Source organism: Geotrypetes seraphini, chromosome 7 (genome assembly GCF_902459505.1).
Source record: "Geotrypetes seraphini chromosome 7, aGeoSer1.1, whole genome shotgun sequence".
Classification (NCBI taxonomy): domain Eukaryota; kingdom Metazoa; phylum Chordata; class Amphibia; order Gymnophiona; family Dermophiidae; genus Geotrypetes; species Geotrypetes seraphini.
Genome location: NC_047090.1, coordinates 195019616 through 195036200, shown reverse-complemented (window position 1 = coordinate 195036200; position 16585 = coordinate 195019616). Strand labels below are relative to the sequence as shown.

General features: G+C 43.4%; 1 protein-coding gene across 5 annotated transcripts in view; it reads right to left on the bottom strand.

The window, feature by feature from the left end:
- The window catches only part of AREL1 (apoptosis resistant E3 ubiquitin protein ligase 1), a 293395-nt gene that overhangs the window by 139663 nt on the left and 137147 nt on the right, over window positions 1-16585 (bottom strand). For all 5 annotated transcript variants that reach the window (XM_033951578.1, XM_033951577.1, XM_033951580.1 and 2 more), the window contains 2 exons: window positions 13537-13751; window positions 1054-1131 (listed from right to left, as the gene is read on the bottom strand). In XM_033951578.1, coding sequence (XP_033807469.1) covers window positions 1054-1131; window positions 13537-13751 — 293 coding nt within the window. The remainder of the gene's footprint in view (window positions 1-1053; window positions 1132-13536; window positions 13752-16585) is intronic.

Here is a 16585-nt window from a genome sequence, read left to right as displayed (position 1 = left end):
TCTCCTCGTTAAAAGGCGTCATCTATGCAGGAAAATTAGGGAAATCTCTTTTCTTCAAAATCACTGAGCTTTGGAATAACCTTCCTGCCCTGCTGTGGAATCTGGGCTCCTTCCAATTATTCTGAAAGCATCTGAAAACCTGGCTTTTCTCTAAAATGTAAAGCCCCCTACCCTCTTTATAACTGCCAATTCTTATTATGTTTTTCCCTCATTTATTAAAGTACCTATAAACCATAACAAGCTCTATCTTTATGGAGAGGATGCGGTATATAAACTTGAGGTTTAGTTTAGTTTACAAAGAAAAGCTATTTCACTTCCAAGTATATCTACACTGAAAATACTGCAATTTAAACCATCCTATGTCCACTAAGTCTGTATTTGTAAGTCTGCATGTTATGTCTATACTGTAATTGCTGTAATCTAAACCCGGTTGTCCATGCTGTAAATGCTGTAAAGTCTGTTTGTCTCACTAAAATTTGTCCTATCTATACTATGAATGTATTCCCGTGATCCGTTCTGGGCTCCTTTGGGAGGAAGGGCTAAATAAATAAGTAATGAGTCAAAGGACGCAGCAAGTAGCATGAAGGATGATTATGTGATGGGAGGATTAGGTAACCATATATGAGAAACTGCACATACAGTTGGAGGTCTGAGAAATAAGAGGAATGGGAGAAATAAACATAGGCATGGAAAACAGGCGTGGAAGTCTAGAAGGGGACATTTGATAGGTTTTCAACTGCTGCTGTTCTAACCAATGAGTAGGAGAGACTAAGACATATGTGAACTAATTGCTCTGTGTGCCTCCTTTGTTATTTTTGCATTTGGACACCCTTTCTTGCAAGAGAAATACATTATATTCTGCTTTACTACAAGACTTTTTGGAGTATCCTTGTGAGCTGCTTCTTGTTTCTGACATACCAAAGACCATGGGAGACAAAATGAACTACTCAGCTCATAAGGGCTGTTGATGAGAGAAGAAAACTTTCAAGCCTCTTCTCCTGGATTCATCCCTCTCCTCGTAATCAAACTGTGCAAGAAGATAGAACAACCTACCTTAGTACCAGGACAAACTCGGAATGTGAAGAGACGCCAGGGGAAGATTTTCAAGTAAAACTCCTTCACAGAAAGTTGCTGAAAGAGGAGAGAAATCGAGTCAGTATAAGCAGATTGAAGCTGCAGTGCCAAATGCAACCTCTGTGGGCCAATGCTCAGAAATTCTGGGCTATTGAGAACAGCACCAAAAGTCAGCTCCCCAATGCTCAATGCTAACGGAATGTGCGCAGGGAGACCAAAGTATGGGGGAGGAACACGCCTGGCACGTGCACAGAAGAGTTTTGCAGTAAGTGCCCAGACAAACCAGGAAGTGAAGCACATAGCAGCAGCGTTTTTCTGCACCTGTTTTCAGTTGAAAAGCTTATATTTAAGTGCAGAAAAGAGGTACTAATGTGTGCATGAACCCGCACATTCAGTTTTCACTCCCAGCACTTGGAGGCTTGGGTGGGCTTCCTTCTGCTTCTGAAATAAATCAAAACCAGCAGATTTTAAACTGAAACAAAAATTAGAAGTTCTCTCTTAAAACACCTCAATGCCAGCTCTGAGATAGTGTTAGGTTTGCAGGGTTTGCTTGTGCGTTGCTCTCTGAGCATTGGGAGGGAATAGCAAATGACCTCTTTTACATCTGCTTGACTACATTTAAATATAATTTGCCCTAATCTTTGGTGTGAATGTTGTTTCTTGCACTTCACCCCCTCTGAATGTTCTAATTGGCTCTAGGGTTGGCATTAGGGCCAGATGCACTAAACAGGATCGGTAAGACACCGTGGGTTCACTCCAATCCGATTTTTGTCCGATTCTAAAAGAGCTAATGATGCACTAAAAATCCAGCATGCAAATGATTCATGCAGAGGTTCACTGTAATCCCCGTTTCACCCGTCCAATTGACAGCTGTAAGAGCTGGCAGGGAAAGCCCAAACAGCTCAGAGGCAAGGGAAGCCCCAAAGCAGCCTCCTGCCATTCAGCTGTTCAGGGCAAGAAACCTTTTTTCTTTTCTATAATGGACAATGTTATGGGTGTGTTACACACACACAATATCTGTCTCATTAAAAAAAGCTCCCCCTCCTGTATCTCCCCAACATCCCCTGACGAACTGGAACCAAACCCCCTTCCCACAGCGAAAACGGCAGGAAGGATGACCACTCCCTCCTGCCACCAGATGCTCCCATGAACCTCCCCACCCGAACCCCCCCCCAGTACATTTGTCTGAAGAGAGCAGGAGGGAGGCTCGGTCCCTCCAGCTCCAAAGATCCAAAATGGCGAGCCTTCCTCTCCTCAGTACATCATATGATTAGCTCAGACACCTAAGGCTCCTCTTGGGATACAGAGTTTACATGGCATTTCAATATTAATGAGCTTATTTGCATGGTCAGATTGGAGAATGAGTGATTGTGCACCATTTTCTGCATCGGGTCGGCAAATGCGATCGTCACTAAACCAGTCAAAACTGGTTTAGCGACAATTGTTAGATGATCACTGACTTTAGTGCAGCTAGCTCTAGGTTTTGAGCATCAGCCCATGTGCATCTAGAGCCTAGGACCAGAGAATGACATAGGGACAAATTTTTCCCTGTCCCCATGGGAACTCATTTTCCCTTCTCAGCAAGTTCTTTTCTTGCCCCTGCCCCATGCCTGCAAGCTCCGTCCTCATCTGCACAAGCCTCAAACACTTTAAAATCATAAGTGTTCAAGGCTTCTGAGGTTAAGGCAGAGCTTACAGGAATGGGACAGCAACAGAACTTGTGGGGACGGGATGGGAAATGGAGTTCCTAAGGGGGACGGGGAAAAATTTGTCCCCATGTCATTCTTTACCTAGGATCTTGAACTTCTTGACAGGAGCTGCCACTGAAGGCCAGTGAAAAGAAATCATGGAACTGGGAAAAGGGAAGAAAGGGACAGAAAGAATGAAGACAAAAAGTAGTAAAAAGGAACAGGAAAATATAAAAACAAGAGCAAAAGCTATCAGGAAAAATGTATATCCTGGCTTCTAAAAAATAAAAATATTAAATTTAGACTATGCAAATTCTTCCATCATAACCTAACATAAAAACGTATTTCTATACCACAATACCGTAAAGTTCTATGTGGTTTAGAAAAGAAGTTTGGATTACAATTTTTTAAATCTTTATTTAGCATCAAAGAAAAACACCAATATCCAATAAGGAAATAATCCATGTAATATTAACATAAATGTACTAGCAATTTTCTACATGAACAACTACTTTGGAAAATTGCAAGCCATGGAATTGAGGGTGAAATACTCATGTGGATTAAAAACTGGCTGAAGCATAAGAAAGAGAGAATGGGGGTAAACAGACAATACTTGGACTGGAAGAGCGTCACCAGAGGGGTGCCGCAGGGCTTGTGCTTGAACCCGTGCTCATCAACATCTTTATAAACGATCTGGACATTGGTATGACGAGTGAGGTGATTAAATTTGCGGACGATACGAAGTTATTCAGAGTAGTGAAGACACAAGGGGATTGCGAAGATCTGCAATGTGACATAATCAAGCTCAAGAAATGGGCATCGACATGGCAAATGAGGTTCAACGTGGATAAGTGTAAAGTGATGCATGTCGGTAATAAAAATCTCATGCACGAATACAGAATGTCCGGGGCGGTACTTGGAGACACCTCCCAGGAAAGAGACTTGGGAGTTATGATCAACAAGTCGATGAAGCCGTCCGCGCAATGTGCAGCAGCGGCGAAAATGGCAAACAGAATGCTAGGAATGATAAAGAAGGGGATCACGAACAGATCGGAGAAGGTTATCATGCCGCTATACCGGGCCATGGTGTGCCCCCACCTGGAGTACTGCGTCCAACACTGGTCGCCGTACCTGAAGGACACGGTACTACTCGAAAGGGTCCAGAGAAGAGCGACTAAAATGGTTAAGGGGCTGGAGGAGTTGCTGTACAGTGTGAGATTGGAGAAACTGGGCCTCTTCTCCCTTGAAAAGAGGAGACTGAGAGGGGACATGATCAAAACGTTCAAGATACTGAAGGGAATAGACTTAGTAAATAAAAACAGATTGTTCACCCTCTCCAAGGTAGGAAGAACAAGAAGGCACTCTCTAAAACTGAAAGGGGATAGATTCTGTACGAACGTAAGGAAGTTCTTCTTCACCCAGAGAGTGGTAGACACCTGGAACGCTCTTCCAGAGTCTGTTTTAGGGGAAAACACCCTCCAGGGATTCAAGACAAAGTTGGACAAGTTCCTGCTAAACTGGAACATACGCAGGTGAGGCTGGACTCATTTAAGAGCACTAATCTTAGACCTGAGGGCCGCCGCATGAGCGGACTGCTAAGCAGGATGGACCACCGGTCTGACCCAGTAGCGGCAATTCTTACTGTTCTTATGTTCTTAGTGAGGACACAGAAGGATTGTGAAGACCTACAACGAGACATCAATACGCTCGAGGAATGGGCTGCAAAATGGCAAATGAGATTCAACATGGATAAGTGCAAGGTGATGCATGTCGGTAACAAAAATCATATGCACGAATACAGGATGTCCGGAGCTATACTCGAAGAGAGCCCCCAGGAAAGAGATTTGGGAGTACTTGTAGACAAGTAAATGAAACTGTACGTGCAATGCATGGCGGCGGCAAAAAGAGCTAACAGAATGCTAGGAATGATTAAGAAGAGGATCATGAACAGATCTGAAAAGATTATCATGTCTTTATACCGGGCCATGGTACACCCCCATTTGGAATACTGCGTCCAACACTGGTCGCCGTACATCAAAAAGGACATAGTACTACTAGAAAGGGTCCAGAGAAAAGCAACAAAAATGGTTGTGACTGGGGGAGTTGCCGTACAACGAGAGGCTAGAGAAACTAGGCCTATTCTCCCTTGAGAGGAGAAGACAGAGGGGACATGATCAAAATATTTAACATATTGAAGGGAATTAACTTAGTAGAGAAAGAGAGACTGTTCACCCTCTCCAAGGTGAAGAGAACAAGAGTGCACTCACTGAAATTAGAAGGGAAAAGATTCCGTACAAACGTAAGGAAGTTTTTCTTCACCCAGAGAGTGGTAGAATCCTGGAATGCTCTTCCGGAGGCTGTTTTAGGGGAAAATACCCTTCAGGGATTCAAGACAAGGTTGGATAAGTTCCTACTGGAACAGAACATGCGCAAGTAATAATAGGGCATTGGTCTTTGAACTAAGTGCTGCCACGTGAGCAGACTGCTGGGCACAATGGACCACTGGTCTGACCCAGCAGCGGCAATTATGTTCCTATGAGATGATGGAAAATTTCCCATTTTCAGCGAGTGGGTCAACCATTCAAATAGGTCTAAACGAAAATCCAAAGGGGCTGCCTTCAAAATTGCTGAAGGGCAGGAAAGAAAGCAAAGTTGCTTATCTATAACAGGTGTTCTCTGTAGACAGCAGGGGAATGCAGTCACACTTGTTGGTGAAGTCCGCTGACTTAGCCTGAATGCCGGAACTCCCCCTAGCTAAGTAAGCTTTTGAGCTTACTGGGCATGTGCAAGAGTCCCTACACCTACAGCCCCTCCCCTCTGCTTGTCAGTTTTGTCTCTAGCAATGAAAGGAAGAAGACGAGGGGATGGAGGGCGGGTAAGTGTGGCTGCATTCCCCTGTTGTCTACAGAGAACACCTGTTATAGGTAAGCAACTTTGCTTTCTCTGGAGACAAGCAGGGGGATATGCAGGCACACTTATTGGTGAGTACCAAGCTTAAAGAAAGATTTGGGTGGTGGTAAAATAGTTATAGTATATAAAAATGACTCAATACTGATCGTCCCAATTGCAGATGGTGTGCCAAGGTCTGCTCCAGACAATAAAACTGTGTAAAAATATGCACTGAGGATCAAGTGCAGCTGTGCAAACATCCTGAATGGAAATTAATACTTACTGTAGTAGTACAGAAGCTGTAGCTTGCACTAGAGAATGACATGGTGGTTGTTACCCGCGGGTAACCTGCCAAAACGGTGACAAAAAAATGGTCACCGCAAGAATGGGGACAAGGCCATTCACTGCCCCGAGGCTCTGCACCGGTCCTTGATAGGCTGCCGCAGGAGGGAGAGAGGATCGGCTAGTGACCTGTCTCCCAGGAGCAAGAATGAAGGACATTGTCAGCAGAATTGAAAGAATCCTGGAGGGAGCAGAGACAGAAGAGACAGCAGTGATAGTCCACGTCAGGACGAATGATGTCACCAGGAGAGGCTACAGCAAGAATGCACTGACTGAACAGTTCAAGATCCTAGGAAGGAAACTGAAGATGAGGACCCAGAGGATAGCCTTCTCAGAGATCCTGCCAGTACCGAGGGCAGAAACGAAGAGGCAGACGGAACTACAATCAATAAATGCGTGGATGAGGAGATGGTGTGAGGAAGAGGGATTTCTCTTCGTGAGGAACTGGACAGCGTTCTGGGGCAAGAACAAGCTCTACAAGAAGGATGGTCTACACCTGAGCACAGCGGGAACTAGACAACTAGCAAATAACATCAGAAGAGTGATAGAGCAAGCTTTAAACTAAGCAGAAAGGGAAAGCCGACAGTCGACCTGGTATCGACGGTTCGGGAGACAGTACCCAGTGAAGGTACTGAGAGGGAAAAATGCTGGGCAGACACATGTGGACAGCAACAGGCTATGAAAAAACAAGGGAGACAGAAGAAGCGAGAGGAGGACATGATAAACATACTACAAGAAGAAGTCAAAATGGAACTGGAAGATGGGAAGGCACAGGAGGAGGAAAATATGAACACACTACATGGGGAAGGCAATAGAAAAATACCACAAAGGGAGGACAAAGGAAAAAATATTCAGGAGTTGGCAGGTCAGGAAGGGGACAGAAAGAAGACTGAAGCGCAAGGGAAAATAGCGAGGAAGAGAAAATGCCAGGACTTGAACTCCATGTACACTAATGCAAGGAGCCTAAGGAACAAGATGGGGGAATTAGAAGTCATGGCCAATAATGAGAGCCTAGACATCATAGGGATCACGGAAACATGGTGGAACGAGGAAAACAAATGGGAAATAGTACTGCCAGGGTACCGAAAAGACAGGACTTATCAGAAAGGAGGAGGAATAGCACTATACATAAGGGACACCATTCACTCAACCAGTGTGGATACAGCAGCGGCAAATAGACAACTGGAGTCATTGTGGGTTAAAATACCAGGAAGAAATGGATCTGAGATAAAGATGGGACTGTTCTACCGTCCACCTGGGCAAACTGAAGCAGACAATACAGAAATGGTAGACGAGCTGAGGAGGGAATGCAAGAACGCTAACACCATAGTTATGGGAGATTTCAACTATCCCAGGATAGACTGGTGTCTTGGAAATTCAAAGTGTACCAAGGAAACGGAGTTCCTGGAAGCCGTCCAAGACTGTTTCATGGAACAACTTGTCAAGACACCAACGAGAGGGGCAGCGATCCTGGATCTGATCCTCAACGGGCTGAAAGGACCTGCATAGGGAGTGGAAGTAATGGGACCGTTAGGAAACAGTGACCACAACATGATTCTATTCCAAGTGGAAGTAGGATTACCAAAGGGGAAGAGAACCAAGGCAACATCGTTTAACTTCAAGAAAAGGAACTATGATGCCATGAGACAAATGGTGAGGAAGAAGCTCAGAAACAGCTCCAAGGAAGCTCGGACTGTGGAGCAAGCCTGGTCCCTACTCAAGGACACGGTAAGCGAGGTGTAAAACCTATATGTACCCAGATTTAGGAAAGGATGCAAAAAGAATCAGGCTAAAGACCCAGCATGGATAACCAATGAAGTAAAGACAGTGATAGGAGACAAGAAAAAATCATTTCGGAAGTGGAAAAAGGACAAAACTGAAGGAAATTGGAAAGAGCACAGGAAGCATCAGAAAGAATGTCACTGAGTGGTCAGAAAAGCCAAGAAAGAATATGAGGAGAGACTAGCCAAGGAAGCAAGATATTTTAAATCGTTTTTCAGATATGTAAAGGGAAACAGCGAGGGAGGAGGTGGGACCTCTGGATGAGGGAGACAGAAAGGGAGTGGTGAAGGAGGAAAAAGAGGTGGCTGATAGACTAAACAAGTTCTTCTCATCGGTCTTTACAAAAGAAGAAACATTCAACATGCCAGAACCGGAAAAAATCTTCAAGGGGGATCAAAAGGGAACATTATCATGCATGGAGGTAAGCCTCAAAGACGTTCTCAGGCAGATAGATAGATTAAAAACTGACAAATCTCCTGGCCCAGATGGGATCCACCCGAGAATACTGAAAGAGATCAAAGAAGAAACAGCGGAGTTACTGCGACATATTTGCAACCTATCCTTGAGAACAGGGGTAATCCCGGAGGACTGGAGGATAGCAAATGTTACACCGATCTTAAAAAAAGGATCGAGAGGCGACCCGGGGAACTATAGACCGGTGAGCTTGACCTCAGTTCCGGGGAAATTGGCCGAATCACTGATCAGGGAAGGTATCAATGAGCATACAGAAAAAAATAATCTGATGAGAACAAGCCAGCATGGTTTCTGTAAAGGATGATCATGCCAAACGAATCTACTGCATTTCTTTGATGGGATAAGCAAACATTTGGACCAAGGTGACCCCATAGACATCGTATATCTGGATTTCCAAAAAGCCTTCGACAAGGTATCCCATAAGCGCCTGCTGAATAAACTGTGGAGCCACGGGATGGAAGGGGACGTCCACAGATGGATCCAAAATTGGCTGGCGGATAGGAAGCAGAGGGTAGGAGTAAAAGGACACTACTCTGACTGGAAAGGGGTCACGAGTGGTGTCCCGCAGGGGTCAGTGCTGGGACCGCTGCTGTTCAATATATTCATTAATGATCTGGAAATGGGGACGAAGTGCGAAGTTATCAAGTTCGCGGATGACACAAAACTCTCCAGCAGGGTCAGAACTGTTGAGGAATGCAAAGAACTGCAGAGCGACCTGAACAAACTGAGTGAGTGGGCAAAAAGATGGCAGATGAGCTTCAATGTGGAGAAATGTAAGGTCTTGCATAGGGAAAGGGAACCCCATGTACAGCTATACAATGGGAGGGAGGGTGCTGGGGAAAGGCAACCTAGAAAAAGACCTGGGGTATTGGTGAATACAACAATGAAGCCAGTGGCGAAATGTGCAGCGGCCTCAAAGAAAGCAAACAGAATGTTGGGCATTATCAAAAAAGGTATCACTACCAGAACGAAGGAAGTTATCCTGCCATTGTATCGAGCGATGGTGCGCCCACATCTGGAATACTGCATCCAATACTGGTCACCGTACCTTAAGGAAGACATGGCGATACTTGAGAGGGTCCAGAGGAGAGCAACAAGGATGATGGAGACAGGAAGGGAGTGGTAAAGGAAGAAAAAGAGATAGCTGACAAGTTAAACAAGTTCTTTTCATCAGTCTTCACGAGAAAAGACACATCCAATATTCCAGAACCCGAGGAGATCATAAATGGAAACCGGGATGGGAAGCTGGTCCAACTAGAGGTGAGCCGGGAGGATGTCCTCCAACAGATAGACAGACTGAAGAGCGACAAATCACCAGGTCCGGACGGCATCCACCCAAGGGTACTAAAAGAACTGAGAAACGAAATAGCGGAAACACTTCGCCAAATATGTAACCTATCCTTAAAAACCGGGGAGATCCCAGAGGACTGGAAAATAGCAAATGTCACGCCTATCTTCAAGAAGGGATCAAGGGGTGACCTGGGAAACTACAGGCCGGTGAGCTTGACCTTGGTTCCGGGAAAGATGATGGAAGCACTGATTAAGGACACCATCTGCGATCACATAGAAAACAATGGGCGGCTGAAGGCAAGCCAGCATGGCTTCTGCAAGGGAAGGTCGTGCCTCATGAACTTGCTGTACTTCTTTGAGGGAATAAACAGCCATATGGATAAAGGGGAATCCATAGACATCATTTACCTTGACTTCCAAAAAGCCTTCATCAAGGTACCCCACGAACTGCTGCTAAAGAAGCTGTGGAACCACGGGGTGCAAGGGGATATCCACCGATGGATCAAACACTGGCTGGCAGGCAGAAAACAGAGGGTTGGAGTAAAGGGCCATTACTCAGAATGGCAATGGGTAACGAGCGGAGTTCCACAGGGGTCGGTGCTGGGACCGCTCCTGTTCAATATATTTATTAATGACTTGGAGACGGGGATGAACTGTGAGGTTATTAAATTTGTGGACGACACCAAACTCTGTAGCAGGGTTAGAACCACGGAAGACTGTGAAGACCTGCAAAGGGACCTAATGAGATTGAAAGAGTGGGCAAGAAAGTGGCAAATGAGTTTTAACATTGAGAAATGCAAGGTCATGCATGTAGGGAAAAAGAACCCGATGTTCAACTATAAAATGGGAGGATCATTGCTAGGGGTGAGCAACCTTGAAAGAGACCTGGGGGTCTTGGTGGACACAACATTGAAAGCATCAGCACAGTGTGCGACAGCCGCCAAGAAAGCGATCAGAATGTTGGGCATCAATAAAAAGGGTATCACGACCAGGACGAAGGAAGTCATCTTGCCGCTGTATCGGGCAATGGTGCACCCACATATAGAGTACTGTGTCCAGTACTGGTCGCCATACCTCAAGAAGGACATGGCAGTACTTGAGGGAGTCCAGAGAAGAGTGACAAAACTGAAAAAGGTATGGAAAACTTCTCATATGCTGACAGGTTGAAAATGCTGGGGCTATTCTCCCTGGAAAAGCGGAGACTTAGAGGAGACATGATAGAAACCTTCAAAATCCTGAAGGGCATAGAGAAGGTAGACAGGGACAGATTCTTCAGACTGTGGGGAACCACAAGTACAAGGGGGCACTCGGAGAAATTGAAAAAGGACAGGTTTAGAACAAATGCCAGGAAGTTCTTTTTTACTCAGAGGGTAGTGGACACATGGAACGCGCTCCCGGAGGTTGTGATAGGCCAGAGCACGTTACAGGGGTTCAAGGAGGGTCTAGATAGGTTCCTAAAGGATAAGGGGATTGAGGGGTACAGATAGAAGTAGAAGTAGGTTATAGAAATAGTCAGAAACCACTTCACAGGTCATGGGCCTGATGGGCCGTCGCGGGAGCGGACCGCTGGACACAATGGACCTCTGGTCTGACCCAGTGGAGGCGACTTCTTATGTTCTTATAAAAGGAATGGAGAACCTTTCATATGCTGAAAGGTTAGACAAACTGGGGCTCTTTACCCTGGAAAAGCGGAGACTGAGAGGAGACATGATACAGACTTATAAAATCATGAAAGGCATAGAGAAGGTGGAGAGGGGCAGATTCTTTAGACTAGCGGGGACAACAAAAACAAGAGGTCATTCAGAAAAACTGAGAGGGGACAGATTCAAAACGAATGCAAGGAAGTTCTTCTTCACTCAGAGGGTGGTGGACACCTGGAACGCGCTTCCAAGTGAGGTGACAGGACAGAGTACAGTACTGGGGTTCAAAAAGGGACTGGATGACTTCCTGGAAGCGAAGGGGATTGCAGGATACAGATAGAAGGTTACTTTACAGGACATTAAGCGAAAAGGGTATGAGAGTTTTAGGTTATGAGCACTATCAGGTCATGGACCTGAGGGGCTGCCGCGTGAGCGGACTGCCGGGCACGATGGACCTCTGGTCTGACCCGACAGGGGCAATACTTATGTTCTTATCCGCGAAACCCCACGAGAACTTGCAGCAGCCTATCAAGGAGCGGTGCACGGCCGTCCAGGAGCACAAAAAGCTCGCTCCTGCGTGTCGGCCCAGGTGCGCCACTGGCTATTTACCTTTATAATCTTCTGGAGGATTTCAGCGGGGGATACACGCTGGACCACCAGGGAACAAACAGGTACGCAAGGGAAGGTAGGTGGTAATTGTTAGTGTCGGCCGGGGCAGGAGACGGAAGGGATCCCTCCTGTCCCGACCTAAGGCAGGCCTGTAGGAAGTTCGGGAGGGTTTTGGGTGGTCACTGGGGGATGACCCGAATATAAACCGGGACCCCCATTTTTGAGCCAATTTTTTGGCCCAAAAATCCCGATTTAAATTCGAGTATATACGGTACTAGTCTTCAGCCATTGTGTCTGATTAGGTGTTAGAAGGGAGGGGCCGGGATTTACTAAGGTGACTGCATTTTTTGGCCAACACTGCACATTGGGCAGAAGGTTTCACCATATTGTCTATGATGACACCCAGATCCTTTTATTAGGTGCTAACCCCCAAGGAGGACCTAGCATCCAGGAACTGTGATTCGGGTTATTCTTCCCAATGTGCATCACTTTGCATTTGTCCACATTAAATTTCATCTTCCAATTTCCTAAGGTCCGCCTGCAATTTTTCACAATCCATATGAGTTTTAACAACTTTGAACAGTTTAGTGTCATCTGCAAATTTAATCACCTCAGTCATTGTTCCAATTTCCCAATCATTTATAAATAAGTTAAATAGCACTGGACCCAGTACAGATCCCTGCAGCACTCCACTATTCACCATCCTCCATTGAGAAAAATGGTCATTTAACTACCCTGTTTCCTATCCGATGTACAATAGAAATCTTATTAAAAATACAATACAATCACTTTACAAATTGTATAAAAAAGAATAAAACAATAATTCAAACTAGCAAAATCAAGTCAATCATTACTAAATCCTATAGTAACAGTTTGCTGAAATAATTCTGGTTTCAACAGCTTACGAAATGACAAATATGACAAACCATCAAAGAATTCCATAACACAGGCCCACATAAGTAAAAGCTCTGCTTCTCATGAAAAGAAAAGTCTGAAATGACAAGGTACGGTATGAAGTTAAAGGTTTCAGGTTCAGGAGTAATCCAAAATGAAAAGGGTGGTGGATATATAGAGTGGGAGAGAGAAGATGAGATCGTGACGTGAGTGCTGGGCAGACAAAGTGGCCTTTATCTGCCATCATGTGTCTGTGTTCCTTAATAGTTTCAAATGCACAAGAAGCACTTAATTATGAAAGTACATAAGAACATAAGAAATGCCCGCACCAGATCAGACTGTGGGTCCATCTAGTCCGGTGATCCGCACCCACAGAGGCTCAGCTAGGTGTTCCCCGACGAGGACCTTGGTCACTCGTATCCCTCAATGTGCACTGAGAATCCAGCACCACCAAACTTGATGTTCAGAATGAATGAGAATCCACCTTACCACATAAAAGGAAGCTAAAGAGATTAAAAAAAAACCTCTTAAAAGAATCAGATCCTAAGGAAAAACTTGTGGCAATTGGACAAATGCAGTGGGAAATCCAAAGTGTTAATCCAGAAAGCACATTTAATGAAAGACTTGGTTCCTCCTTTATAATGCAAACAGGAAGAGAAACTAGTAAGGCTGCTATGCAAGAGATCTGGCAAGCCTGGGCTATTATTACAGCTATTTTGGCCTTTCTGAAAGCCCCTCCTTCTCCTTCATTTCTTCTGCTATCTGCCCACTTGCCCTTACTTCTCTCAGAGTTTGTGCACTTCCTTCTCCCCAGATCTTGCATATATGAATCCTTCCTAATCCACGCAATGTACCTTGGGGGATATGTAGCAGTAAACCTTCTTGGGCTTCTTGACTTTCTCAGGAGTTTGGCTATCAGAAGAAGAATCTTCATCCTCATCCTCAATAGCAGTGGAGAGTCGTTGATGCCATGGAGTGCTGGTGCTGGCAGTGTTGTAAAGGTAAGCGTCAAAGTAGATACTCATACCAGAGGTGGAAATGTTACGCTCCACAGCACTCCTCTCTACGTCTTGTAAAGAGAAAATCAAAGAGATTCCATTAGAGAACTGATGCTAAGCAAACCAAGGAATTCCTACACAAAACCACCACTCTTTCATGTATCAGGACACAAAGTGCATTCACTTGTACATACACAAGCACACTCATTTCCCAAGGGTAAAGGAGCCATCCCCTTTCTCATACATGAAGTGTTGGGTCCGATTGGCTTCTCAACCAGGGCATTACCAGGCTGGTCAGAGCTAGAGGCCTTCAGGTATGTTTCCTATTAATATCTGAAGCTGCACTGGCTCTGTGAGCTTCATTTTTTTTCTTTGCATGTGCAGAACTAACCCACTTGAATAAATTGCCCTCCAGAAAAGATATTCAAGTATTAAGAATTACAGTCTGAAACAAGAAAAGGGTATAGGGTCATGGATTTGGATATATTGCCTTTCTGTTGCACAACAAATCTGTTTTTGTGGGCTTACAATCTAAATTCTTCTACCTGGGGCAATGGTGAGTTAAGTGACTTGTCCAGAGTTACAAAGGGCTTCACTGGGAATCAAACCTAGTTCCTCTGGTTCTCAGTCCACCACGCTAATCATTAGGCTTCTCCTCCACTCATAACACAGAAATATTCTCCATAGCTGCTGGTGCCAAAAGCCTCATTGAAAAGAATTTCCAAGCACACCTAGATAAACTGCCTACACATGTCCAGTAACATCTTATGAACTCAAAATGGAAGCTCAAGTTCAAGTTTCAAGTTTAATATTCATTTGATGAATCGCTTATAACAATATCTAAGCGATGTACAATTTAAAAACCATCAGAATGTGGTAATACATTTAATTTACGAAAGTTAAATAAGAGACAGACAACATTGGACAAACGGGAAGGAGTGGGGAGGAGGGGGAAAGTTACAATTTTGTTATATATTAGAGTTTAACATCAAAAGGAAAGCACATTGGGTAATAATGGGTTAAGATAGGATAAGAAGAATGCAAGAACCTGAAATGTTACGTTTCATGAATCAAATGCATCTTGAAATAAATATGTTTTTAAAATTTTCTTAAAAGAGACGAGGTCTGTTTCGTTTTTAATAAAATTTGGAACAGAGTTCCACAGTGTAGGGGCTTTCACGGAGAACATATCATTACGTCTTGTGCCTATGATTCTCAGCGAAGGGATTGAGAGCAGTTGTGATGAGGAAGATCTTAAAGAACGAGAAGAGTTATATGGGACAATCATTTTTGCTATAAATTGGGGTTCGTTGAAGCTCAATGTTTTGTATACCAAAAATAAAATTTTGAAAGTAATTCGATGAGATATGGGGAGCCAATGTGATTTAATAAGTAAAGGGGTAACATGGTCGAATTTTTTTGCATTGTGAATTAATTTAACTGATGTGTTTTGGATGATTTGGAGTCGTCTCTTTTCTTTCTGGGTTATGTTGATTAGAAGAGAATTACAATAATCCAATTTAGAGATAATAAGAGAATGAACTAAGATATTGAGTGATTTAGAATCTAAAAAGGTAGAAATTGAACGTAGGAGCCGTAATCTGTAAAAGCATGATTTAACTATTTCGCTAATATGATTATGAAATGAAAGATCTACATCGATTATTACACCTCTTGGCTCTCTTGGCACAATGTAAATACAATGAGTATTTACCGTAAATGTAATAATAATAATAATTTTATTCTTATATACCACCAAAGCCATGGAAGTTCAAGGCGGTTTACAGCAAGAAGCGCTGGACAATCAGTGAAGAGGTTACAATCAAAGTCAACAGTACAATCTTACATAATGAAAGAATTGGAAAGCTATATAGTTCTTAGCAGAGCTGTGTAGATTCTTAGTTTACAAATCGACTGAACAAACTCGTTTTTACCAATTTTCTGAAATTGAAGTAGGATGATGAGAGCGTGATAAAGTTGCTAAGCCAATCATTCCATTTGCAAGAGTTCTGTCCAAGAATCTTTTGTATTGGCAGGCTTTTATTGTCGGATAGGTGAACAGATGTATTCTTTGTGTGGGTCTAAAAGAACTTGCCAGATTAAAATGGGAAACCAGGTAAGTGGAGGCCAGACCAAATATTGATTTATAACACAGACAAGAAAACTTAAACAGGATTCGCACCTCTAGGGGCAGCCAATGGAGTTTTTGATAGTAGGGGCTTATGTGTTCCCATTTCTTCAGCCCAAAAATTAGTCGAACTGCCAAATTTTTAATGACTCTGAGTCTTAGAATGTTTTTTTTTGAAGGATCCCAAGTAAATGATGTTGCAATAATTGAGCAAGCTTAGGATGGAATATTGAACCAATAAGCGGAAGGATTTGCATCAAAGTATTTTCTTTTTCTTTTAATTTATTTATAATTATACAGTCTTATTTTACAAGAATTAATTCTTGTTACATTGAATACAGGGAAGAAAATTTTAACACAATAATACTTTTACAACAATCATCATAATGATAAACCCTTTCTTAGACCACAATAAACAGGCGGTGACCAAAACTAAAACTAGAGAGAAATTTAGAGGAATAATACAAAGAAGAAAGGCATAATGTATCTAGCGCCCATTACTATTATTATCCCTTAATCTTTAATCCTTAATGATCTGCTTAACATCTAGAAATTCCTTCAGATGGTTAGGAGAGAAAAAAACATATTTAACACCTAAGTACCTAACCATACATTTGCAGGGATACACCAATAAAAATGTTGCTCCAATATTTATAGTCTGTTGTCGCATTGCAAGAAATTATTTCCTCCGTTCTTGTGTAGTCTTAGCTACGTCAGGATATATCCATATTTTCCGTCCCCCAAATAATTTTTGGGAATTTTTGAAAAACAATTTCA